The sequence below is a fragment of the Solanum pennellii genome, chromosome 7 (genome assembly GCF_001406875.1).
Source record: "Solanum pennellii chromosome 7, SPENNV200".
NCBI lineage: Eukaryota > Viridiplantae > Streptophyta > Magnoliopsida > Solanales > Solanaceae > Solanum > Solanum pennellii.
The window spans coordinates 68,349,235-68,361,421 of record NC_028643.1 but is presented as its reverse complement, the minus strand read 5'-3'; the positions used below and the strand labels follow the sequence as shown (position 1 = coordinate 68,361,421).

At 31.5% G+C, this 12,187-nt stretch overlaps 2 protein-coding genes and 1 long non-coding RNA gene across 4 annotated transcripts in view; all 3 read right to left on the bottom strand.

Moving 5' to 3' along the window:
• LOC107024102 (membrane-associated progesterone-binding protein 4) overlaps nt 1-7,532 on the bottom strand; it is a 16,958-nt gene extending 9,426 nt beyond the window's left edge. The window contains exons 1-7 of one of the 2 annotated variants that reach the window (XM_015224997.2): nt 7,270-7,532; nt 7,073-7,158; nt 6,917-6,988; nt 6,604-6,641; nt 5,251-5,294; nt 4,788-4,834; nt 923-1,097 (exon numbers count right to left, since the gene is read on the bottom strand). In XM_015224997.2, the coding sequence (XP_015080483.1) occupies nt 923-1,097; nt 4,788-4,834; nt 5,251-5,294; nt 6,604-6,641; nt 6,917-6,988; nt 7,073-7,158; nt 7,270-7,371 (564 nt within the window). In that variant the 5' untranslated portion in view covers nt 7,372-7,532. Of the gene's footprint in view, nt 1-922; nt 1,098-4,787; nt 4,835-5,250; nt 5,295-6,603; nt 6,642-6,916; nt 6,999-7,072; nt 7,159-7,269 lie in introns of both variants that reach the window. The other variant, XM_015224998.2, reaches the window with a different exon arrangement.
• On the bottom strand, nt 1,409-4,780 carry LOC114078066. The gene is made up of 2 exons (XR_003579569.1): nt 1,815-4,780; nt 1,409-1,631 (listed from the first exon to the last, which is right to left on the bottom strand). It is a non-coding gene; the product is annotated as an uncharacterized LOC114078066 (long non-coding RNA).
• A 1,190-nt stretch (nt 7,533-8,722) lies between the features above and the next one.
• Nucleotides 8,723-9,613, bottom strand: LOC107025709 (beta-1,3-galactosyltransferase pvg3-like). The gene has a single exon (XM_015226466.1). It carries the CDS (start codon nt 9,611-9,613, stop codon nt 8,723-8,725), a length of 891 nt encoding a protein of 296 aa, XP_015081952.1.
• Between the last annotated feature and the right edge of the window lie 2,574 nt (nt 9,614-12,187).

Sequence of the window (12,187 nt, the reverse complement as noted above, 5' to 3'; positions counted from 1 at the left end):
TTTAATAATCATCTCGTCTAGTCACTACTACAGCTTTCTTCTTTGATTAGTTACCCTAACAGCGCCTCAACTCTGTTTACTCCCCTAAACGGCCTTCTTTGCCTACCGGTTTCAACTTTAGGATGGCATAGTCTGGGCATACTTGTTCATAGAATATTTCTGTAGCAAACCTTCTAAAGATGCTTATTATAACATTATTAGAACATGATAAATAATTATAATTAACAAGAGATTTTCAGGAATAAATTTGTTTAGCTACTCATAAATTTAAGAGTGTATACCTGTTTTTGTAGATTTGTAGCTCCAGAATTTTCCATACTTATTATTTAACTAGCTAGCTCTGATACCAATTTTCAGTGGAAGCGTTAAAGAGGAATATTGTAGAGAGAAGAGAGTAGTGGAAGACTGATATTTTATTTTTTCTTTATTCTGATTCCTTGGAGAAGTACATCAAGAAGATACATGTCCCGCCTACTTGTTAAGTTTGAACCAAAAATTAATATGGACCACCTTACTCTTTATGTTTAGTTTCTTCTCCATTTATAAGACATTGTTGTTAGCAGTCTTTTCTCTACATGCAGCCATAACCAGATCTTTTATTTTTAAAAAAAAAATTATTTTGTTTCCTTTTACCTTTGTTTGGAAATGGGAAACAAACACAAGGGGAAGTTAACAGTTGACCTTCCCTTGCTTGGTTTGTTAGGAAAGAATGGGAAGAACCACAATGACATGCAGATGAGAACATCTCCTATCACATCAAATAGTCAGGACTCGGGAGAAAGCAGAGAAACAAATATGTCGTTAGAAGAAGAAGAAACTTTTAGAGGGGCCTCCTTTTCATTCTTCTCTTACCTCAACAACTAGTTCTTAAAAGGAAAATATTTGAGGTACGGAGTTTAGGACATTGAAGAAAGGATTGTACCTCTGAACCCTCTTGTTGACTCCACCTTGAATTACAGCTAGGTAGTTTAGCCTCTTCATTCTTTTGTTTTTCCATCAGCTGAGCACCTCTGACGGCCTTTGCTTCAACCCCTTTTAAGTACTTCGTGGGATTGCCTTCACTATCATAATACCGACCAACTAGCTTACCAACATATCTGCCAGAAAGGAAGTAAGTTAGGTATTCTTTCAGTTCTTCAATCTTAAACTTCCTACCTATGTTCGACTGTTCGTCACAATAGGGGAAACAAACAGAGGGGCCGCTACTTAAACCAAATCTTTGTTATTGCTTTTGGCTGCCAAATAAATGAAATACATAACAGCAGGATTTTATATATTTATTTTCGTTGATAACTATGCACCAATATAGAAATGGTAGCATTCTAGATATTAAGTCAATGGTTATAACAATATTATTTGCTTCACCAGAAACAATAACATCTCAGCTAAAGGTCATCTTTAGCTTAATCTTCCTTGTTCTTCACATTGATTTTTATTTTGGTCTACTACTTACCCTTCAGACGCACTTCACACATACTATGCTGAAGAAACCCAGGTCCTCAGAACCATGTCACATGAATGTCCTACAAACTAAGTGGTCGCAAGTCGCCAGGTCTATGGATAACAGTTCAGTGCTTTGTTACTTGGAAGCCAATCCTATAAGCTTTATGGCCCTGATAATGAATTTTATCCTGCAATCATGCCTCATACACTTCATTTCATTTTTAGTTCCAGTTGGAGTATTTCATTTCATAATATCTTTTTCAAATAAGAAAATCTTCAGGTATGGAGAGATGATGGTAGGACCAAGGAAAGACCATTCCGTCAATTAGGAATCTGTTAAAATCTAGAAGGCAGGGGAGTTAAAAATTTACCGATCTTGTGGCCAATAAAATGTCTTTATCGGGAAGAAATAGAAAGAATATCTTCAGTGGGAGATAATATGGCTGACTGGCTGTAGGCTGGGGGCCCATATTCTCTGCCAGATGCAAAGGACTCATAAGTGGCAATTGCAGGAGATAATACCATTAAGCATTATATTTGGGCAGAAAATATAATGCCGCGTATAGTGCCACTAGGCGTATTGAGCAATACACTTCCAGGGCGTTTTTAACCTTAAAAAATTATAGCTTAGGGTGATAAATAGAAGCACCTAACAATTAAAATATGAAACTTGCAAAGCTTGCCACTTGGCATGTTTTATAAGTGTTTTAGGAGCGTGAAATACACGCACCGACAATATTGAGTTGTGGCTTTGACCCTAAAGTTGTACTTCAGGTGAGTGATAGAAACACCCGAAGCAAAAACATGATAGTTTGGTGGTGGTTGGGGTGTGGGTGGGGGGAGGGCGGAAGCCATTAATTCATCAAAAAACTATTCATCAAGTAGCAGCTTCTGTTTACTTCTCAAACAAATAATGCTCTAACTTGTGTTCCAAATCTATGGAGTTTTGATTCTTCCACAAATGAAACTAAAAAGATATACTGATCCCAACAAAAAAAAAAAGACTAGGAGATAGACGAGGGTTGAATTGTGGCATGATCTACCAGATTTTCTTTTATTGTAAACACTAATATAAGGATATGCGAACTAGGTGACTTTGAGCATTTATCATGAATTCTTCTTCTCTTACAGAGACCAATGTTACCTTCACATTCTTTTCCATTTTCATTTCTGTTTATGGAAAGCTAAACCTCCACCTAAGGTTAAGGTTTTCAGACGGTCTTGGTTCCCAAATAGACTGAACCTAAGACGTGTTACACCAACAGGTAAGAATGTAGACATCATTTCCAATATTTCTTATAAGTGAGAGGAAAGTGGTGAAAGCCATAATGATTTTCTAATATGCTGCAGTGCCAAACTACAGCATGTGGCTAGAAAGAATTGCAAAAGCATGACAACTGTAGACATGCAACAACAAAGTAACAGTTACTTTGAGGTACTCGTTGTTGATGTGGTACTTATTCCCTGTTATTAGATCTCATTACTTCAAAAACTTTTGTGTTGCAATGCGTTAACTTCTTGCTCTCCCACTCCTAGCTTTCGGGTATCTAGTTAGCTCTCTAACACTTTGAATTGGATCTCTTCAAAAATGAAATATAAGATTTTTGCTAAGGAATATCACAAATCATCTTTGACTTTCTTATTCCACTCTCCATCCTTTTTCTTGGATAAGCAAGAAGTGTCCAAGGGCCAGTCTAGCACAGTTTCGGAACTTGGGGATAATGGGCCTGTCCTTCTACCCTTCTCCATTTAAATACTAGGCTTTTGTCTACTGCAGTATTTGAACCCATGACATGTACCAGTGATATGCCCATACCAACCAAAACCCTTGGAGCTTTCTAATTGCTCTCTTCTATGCTTTTGTTACCCGTCCAAATAGACACACAAAGACAGAGTTTTTGGCCAAAAACATCCTTCAACTATACCCCCAAACTTAAACTACATCCTTAAAGTATCATTTTTAGCAGAAAACATCTTTAACTATTCCCCAAACTTAATACATCTTTAAAGTATCATTTTTAGCAGAAAACATCCTTTAAGTATTTGTAAGTGAACAACTTTCATCCTTTTGTTAGGTGTTGTCAAAAAACTAAGAGATCTTACGAAAACATGAGCAGTTAACGTGACTATCAACAAAAATTATTATGCATAATTTCATTACTTTCTACCAGAAGTTCTTGAAAAATATAAAATATCTTAGACACTGTTGCTTATGGAAACTAAAAATGATTGGAAGGTGTGAGCATACATGATTTGCCTTTTTCGTAACGGAAAGAACTTGGAGATTAATTATTTTGAGATTTTGGTCAAACTCATCCTTAAACTATATCTCAAACTCAAACTACATCCTTAAAGTATCATTCTTATCATAAAACATTCTTCAAGTATTTTAAAGAACAATTTTCAACCTTCTACTTGAATTTATCAGAAAACTAATTGATATATCCCACAAAAAATAAGTCATCCCTTCCTAATTATTATTCTTAGATATGCCAAGAATATTAGTGAACTTTTTCGTAATTGAGTTAAATTTTATGCAAAATCATTTAATTTGACCGTTTTTTCATTCATTTTTCATATAATTTTGATTAAAAATATTACTACTTTAAATATGTTTCTTCTCAATTGAATATGCTAGAGGCGACATTTGTTGGAGACTTCCCCTTCTAATAATGTAGAATGAAACTCAAATACGAGACATAATCAATATTTTGGTCACTTCGATATTAGATTGACCCAAAAATCCATTAATTTAATTGGTTAAGAAAAAGATAAAAATAATTAATCTCCAACTTCTTTCCGTTACGAAAAAGTCAAATCATTTACACCCACTCCTTCCAATCATTTTTAGCTTCCATAAGCAATAATGTCTAAGATTTTTTATACTTTTCAAGACTTCTTGTAGAAAGTAATGAAATTATGCAATAATAATTTTTGTTGATAGTCACGTTAACTGCTCATGTTTTCGTAAGATCTCTTAGTTTTTTGACAATACCTAACAAAAGGATGAAAGTTGTTCACTTACAAATACTTAAAGGATGTTTTCTGCTAAAAATGATACTTTAAGGATGTAGTTTAAGTTTGGGGTATAGTTGAAGGATAATTTTGGCCAAAAACTCCACAAAAACATGCAACCACCTTCTTGTCATCTCTATATAATTCTCCACTAGGAAGACACTACTCCTTGACGTTTTACAGAATATCATGGAAAACAAATAATAAATCTAAAGTACTGAATAAGAATGAAGACAGTGTTGATAACTTTTCGCCCAAAAGAAGTCCAATGTTCACATTCCACACTACCCATTCAAGAGTAATAGGTTCAAAAGATAATAATTACTCACGTGTATGTTCGGAAGTAGAAGTCTCTCCAGTCAACAATACTTTTAACCTATAAAAGTGAGATATAGAGAATAAGTTCTTTCCCATCGAGAAAAAAATTGCTAGATACAACATATGTCTTCGATATTTCTGCAAGTGCAACTTCATTCACTTACGGATAATATGTAGTGCCATGGGCAGAGGTGGTCGGTAGGACGTAAAAAAACAATGAAAGAAGATAAACATAAGCAAAGAGAGAAACATCTAAGCATATGAACCTTGCATATACCAGAAGGCATTTTGTAAATTACTAGTATCATAAACTTTATTGGAGACACGGAATACCATATACCATAAACTATCGAGGAACAGTGTGGGTCATCAAAAAGATCGCACCAGATATTTTAGGAGGACTGAGACTGATCAAGGGCATAACATGTTCAAAACAAGAAGTAGGCTCTGAATGACAACAAAATATCATATGACCTCGGCGCTGGATAAATCACGCAGTGAGTCAGTGAGTCCATCTCCTGTATTAACGTAAAGTAAAACAACTCCAATTTAGAAGCCACAAATCATCAAGACAAAGTCAAAACAGAAGAATTATATTTCATTTATACCATGGATATAGAAAAACAAACAAGAAGTTTGAACATCGCAAGTGCTGCATTTAGTCTTTAGTTTAGTATTATTACACTTTAGAGGATACCTTAAAGCATACACCATAGACGCTATCTAGAAGCAAGAAAAGGGAATTCTCTTTAAGTGGGTTTTTTTTTTTTTGGGAAAATTGGGGGTTAGGTTTGGAGTGGCTAACTCGGTTGTTTCATGCCAGTTTTAAGACGAAAATGCCCAAAGAAAGGAGATGGAGCACAATGATTTTGTTGTATAAGAACAAGGATGACATTTAGAATTGCAACAACTATAGAGATATCAAGCTGCTAAGCCACACGATTACAGTTTGGATGAGGGTGGTGGAGATGAAGGTGAGGATTGGAAATTCCCGCGAGCTAGTTCGGATTCATGCCGGGACCTTCAACTACAAAACATTCATCTAGTATGAGACGGGTGGAGCAGTACAGAGAAAGAATGAAGGACCTACACATGTTATTAATCGACCTAGAAAAGGTTTATGATAAAGTCCTGAGGGGTGGTTCAATGGAGATGCTTGGAGGTTAGATGTGTACCTGTGGAGTATACTAGGGCGATAAGGACGTGCATGATGCAGATTCATTTTCTCTTAGAGAACCCCTAATTATCTCACCACAAACTTGCTAGATGTGACTCTTGAGAAGCAGAATTGCCTTAAAATGGAGCAGATTTCCAAGTAAAGGGGGAAAGCAAGTTTCACAAGTGGCATTCCATGTTGATTGTGTCCTCCCCACTCTCCAACACACCTCATCTTCACCCCCTTCGCATAATACCCCATCCCCACCACCCTACAAATCCACACTGTCACCGCCACCCCACCTCTCATAGTATTTTTCTAGATTATATTTAAATGCATTAGCAATATCTTTTGTTTACATATCAAACACAAGAAAATGAATAAGAAATCCACTTATTTACCTAAAAAACATTTTCCATGGGAACACTTCCCTTCATACCGAACACACCTTTAATCTAATGTTGTAAGATCTTCTATCTATGAGAAAAGAAGGTCGATTTATTAAGTTGGTTTTGCTTCTACCATGAAATCTTATTCACTTTCCCCACTTGTGGAATTACACTATTTGTTGTTATGAACTCTAATTCACACTATATTCAATTATACTACGCGCACTAGATAAAGTTATAATAATCTCAATGCACATAAAAATACAAACAAAAGATTCTAACCTGTAAAGTTTCCTGAAACAAATGCACGCGAAGCATCTCTGAAATTCGAAAATTATAAAAAAAAAATCATTGTTAGTTGGAAAATGGTGAGTAGCTAAAAGTTCTCGAATGAGATTAACCTTAGATTACACTGAGCAGCAAAACATTAAAACTGATCGTCTTCTACGAGAAAAAAAATCACACATAAATTATAAAACATAAGAACAATAACCACTCATAAGATTCAAAAGTAACAGAACCAAAGATTACATAGACTCTTCAATAGGGATTACACATTATGAAGCATAAAGACAACAAAAGAAAAGATTTGAACCTTCCAGCGAAATGGTTGTAACCACCTCCAACTCCATAGTGACTCTTCCCTTTGCTCACATCAAATACAGACCTATTAATAGCTATTTCAAATCAATGAAATGTTAAAAGAAAAGCCCAATCTTGAAATGAGATTATAACAGATTTGAACATGTACCCAATAATTCCAAGAAAAATGGGCAATTTTGGATCAGACCCATTATAAAGAGCAAGTTCTTCAACAGTGAAAAGTGTAGGAAAATTCTATTAGAAGCACACAACAAAAAATAAAATATATTAAAGTGATGTTAAAGATTAGATACAAATAAATCAATATAACAAACAAAGAACATTAATGGAGTTAAAAAGACATACTTGTGGAGCAGAGTTGAGTGATTTGATAGGGAAACTTTTGTAAAAGAGAAAAGAGAGAAGAGCCACTATAAGTGGAATCCCTAAAAATGGAGACCACCCCATTTTTCACCCTTCTTCAACAAAAAATTGTGTCTTTGAAAATTACTCCATTATTTATTCTTGAAAAAGAAACAGAACTGAAAAATTATACACTTAAGTTTTCAGTCTATTGTGGAGAATTTGAAAGTTGACTTTTACAGCTGGGACTTTGAAATGCTAAGGAGCTGTTTGGCCATAGTTAGTACTATAATTTTCGGAATACTTTTTATTTTATTTGAAAAAGTTATTTGCAAAAATTTGGAATTCGAACTTGAAATTATATTTCAAATATATTTTTAGAAGCCTATTTTAAAGGATATACGGTATACGTTATTTTGGCTTATTTTTATTATTTTAACTTTAAAATAAGGATTTAAATATACTTTTTATTTTATTTTGAAAACTATATTATCACTTTAAAATACTTTTGTCTTGAAAAGGCCCAAATATAAATCAATTCAAACGAGTTTTAACTCAGTTTTCATTTTTAAATTGTATTCAAAACTTTAAGAAAAGAACATAGGAAGAAGTGTAAGTTTTATGATCCACCCGTATTAATATTATTTTGGTTTACTATTTAATTACTAATTAAATTTTAATTCTAATTGAATAAGTGGAAAAGTGGGGAAGTAGGAAAGTGGGAAAGTGGAGAAGTTACTTCAATTATCGATTAAGTCTTCCACTTTACTCATTACCTCTTCCAACTATCTTTTATCTCAATTACTCATGATAGAAAGGTGTGAATGGTGGTAAAAATGCACTCTATTTAAAGGGTTCTCTCTCTGCCATAAAGATATAGTCTTATCCATCAAAGTTATACATAATGTATAAGGCAAGAGAGAGAAACAATTTCTAAATTACCAAAAGAAAAGACTTTCGCTCAATATTCAGGTATGTATTCTTGAATGAAATATCCTATTATTAAATATATGTGAAAATCATATAGTTCTACGATCCTAATATCCTAATATTAAATATATGTGAAAATCATATAGTTCTACGAATAATTAATAGGATTTCTGAATGTTAGATTGTTTATATTTTCACAATTATTAAAAAAACCTTATAAGAAAGGCTTGAGTTTTATATGTGTACCAACGATGTATAATATATTTAAGTCACCTGGAATATATAGTTAAAAATAACATTAAACTATTAACGCGATAAAAATTACAATTAATATGCTATTTCATATTAAACTATGTTAATAGTGTAAAAATAAGATTACGAGTGAAATTGTAAATAAAAACAAAATAAAAATTGTAATAACACGTAAAACGAGGTGGGAGATAAATAATTTATCTTGCAACGTCTTTGATCATAGTTAAGAATAACATTATAAGCAAAAAAAAATGTAAAAAATTGAATTCATTAATTAATCATATGATATACTATAAAGACTGGATGGTTGAAGTTGTTTAGTCACATTAAAAAATCTTAGAACATTTATCCATTGCTCCCACTTTTTTAGTCGATGAACCGCTATTGTATCTGGAATAAGTTCATGTGAACATTTTCCATTAGTTCCAGGATAATCATACATCTTTGGCTTGTTTGAAACTCTATTTTTTGCTTTATTTCCCATATTAAGCCATTGACCAACCAATTTATCTTCTGGTCCGTACGTATTATTCGCGGGAATATTCGATCTTCTTATCCATTCCACCAGATCCCATGATAAAACAAATCCCATTCCGGACATATAATGAACAAAGGGATTCATACTAGGACAAGGTATAACAAAGCCATAATATAGATCAACTCTAGGTAGTGATTGAAGTGATGATGCTAATGGTTCAAGCCTCAAATAAACATCATCATCAGCCTTCATGACATAGTCATAACGTGTGGGGAGTATTTGAGGAAGAGTAGAAAAGTAAGTATAAGTTTTGCCACTATTCATGTTCTCTGTGCAATTGAGGACAATAATGTCATTAAAACGCATGATTTCTAAAGAGACAAAAGTTCTTTGTTCTCTATTGGTGATATTGCAGAAAATGAACTTTACATCGATACGAGCTATGGGGGTGGATTGTATTCCATATACAAGACGAAGGAAATGTCGCCTATCGAAATTTCCTGGTCGTGTGAAAATTCCTATCAAAAGGGTGAACTGTGTGTTTACTATCAGAGGCGCTTGTTGTAATAAAATGATATTGGTTAAGGAAGTTGTTAACGAGTGAATAGTAAATGATATAAAGAAGATGAAGATAACTATAGCAAAGGAAGATAAAGAAGCTAGAAGTAGATTCTTCCTTGGCATCATATAGTTAGAAATGCCTTAGAAGGTATATAACATTGAAAGTTTAGAAAAAAAAAAGAAAAAATAAGCCAAGTTTGAATACTTTGAATATAGATTATATGTGCTAAGTTTCTAAAATACACACATCTTTTAAAAGGAAAATGACTTGGCCTTATATGACATGATTAATGGTATGAAGAAAGTAAAAAACTTGTGATCTTGTCATGCTTTGTATGCAATGAGTAATTAAACTTGTGAAATACATGAGATATGGTGCTTAAAATGTGAACAATTTAACAAGTTTTAGATTTTATGAGAACTTTAATTTCACTTGAATCCAAAACAAACAAAATAAACTCAAAAGTATGTTGCCACAAAAATTTAGTCTAGTAGTAATATTCTTCATAGTTAAAAATGGCATAACATTGGAGATGTTTAGATTGATTTTTTTTATATAACTTATAAGCTAAAAGTTACCAGTTATAAGTTGATCGTATTTAACTTTTGATTTTTAGCTTATTTTCATACTTTTTAATTTAAAAGTAAATGCTTAAAATCAAATTATTTTTTAGACACTTTCAAAAAATAAAAATAACTTAAAATACAAAAATTTACTTATAATTATGGCATTCAGTAATTAATCCACTGCACCATCTAATTAATTATCAATTCTTATAAAAAGAAATGGTCATTCAAATACTTTTCAATTACAAACAAAGTGCAATTTACACTTCTAAGCCGTGAATGACGAATTTCTCAACGATAGCTTTTATTGCATTATATGCTTAAAAAATTGGATTAATCACTTGAGTGGATTCCTTTTAAAAAATAATTACTTATTTTAAATATATTCTTTAATTATTATTATTTATAGCAATATATGATAATATTGTGTATTTTATTAAATTGTCTCTCTCGCTCTTTTTCTTTTCTGTCGCTCTTTTTTTTTCTCTCCTTTTCGCTCTTTTTTTCTGTCTCTATCGCACTCTTTCTTCCTCTCTTCTCTTTACCCACTTATTTTATGAGCTCTTTTTCAATCTCCCAAAAAAAGAGAAGCAACAAAATTGAATGCAAAATATGGCAAAAAAAAAGAGCATCTTATTATTTGTAAATTGAATAAATTTTTTATCAATAATTAATTAAACAAATAATTTAATAGTAACAAATTAACCAATAAACAGTAAAATGAATTAAACTTGTATAAAAAGTGTATAAACAAATATTAAAGTTAAATTAGAAGAGAGAATTAATCATGAATAAAAAGCGTAACTAATGAAAGACCAAACATTGATCTATAGAATGAATTAAACTTGTATCAATAATGAATTAAGCAAGTAATTCAATAGTAACAAATCAACCAATAAACTGCAGAATGAATGAAATTTGCATTAAAAGTGTATTATACAAATACTAAAATTGAATTATAAGAGGGAATTAAGCATGAATGAAAAATGTAACTAAAGAAAGACAAGACAATGATCTATAGAGTGAATTAAATTTATATTAATAATAAATTAAATAAGTAATCTAACAGTGACAAATAACAAACTACAAAATGAATGAAATTTGTATTAAAAATGTATTACACAATATTAAAATTGAATTAGAAGATAAAATTAAGAATAAATGAAAACGTAATTAATGAAAGACATGAAAATAATCTATAAACTGAATTAAACTTTTATTACTCTTGAATATAATTCATTGTTTATGATTTTCAATTTTAATTCATATCATATATAATACAACTTTAATACAATTGTGATATAGTTCCATAAAATTAACCTTTTTTGACCTTCAATCTAATATTTCTCCTAAAATCACTTATAAACTTAATCAAACCCACTTAAAATTGATATATAATCTCCAAACAACATTTTCAATTATTTGGTGAGAACAATCTACCAAAATTAATCACAAATTCGTAAAATTCAAATAACAAATTTAAAAATAGAAGTTTTATAATAACCATCATTGATGAGTTCTTGCTGCTTTAATTTTCTAGATTTGAAATTTTTGCTTGAAAACATAATTTTTGTGCAAATTTTTTCACATTTTGTTACTATATTTATCGTATTTTTGGATAAAAATGAAAAAATATGTACAAAAACTGATATTTGGATGAAATTTTAAAGAAAAAGAAGAAGCAAAAACGAGAAAGATAAACAGAGAGAGAAAAAGACGAAAAAGAAAAAGAATAAACAGAAGAAGAGAAGTAAGCGGAAAAAATGTAGAGAAAGAGGCAAGAGCCTGTACAATTTGTTTCATTCCAAAAATTGTTATATTTAGTTAGAAAAATTATATTGACATAAATAGTAAATATTTTTTTGATGTAGCATATTTATGTGATTTTCCCTAAAAAATTTATCAATCCTTATAATTTTTCCTTTCTTCATTTGTTAAAATTGGTTCCTTTTCCTTTATCTTCATCCTTCTGCACGTAAATAAAATTATTTTTGTCATCAATTATGACTTTGTTTCGCCTCTGTCTTTCATCTTTTGGCAGGCACAATGTTTTTTTACCTTGGTCTTTGATTTCATTAACTCAGTTGTTTTCATCATCTATTAGCTACTAGTGGTTATATATATATATATATA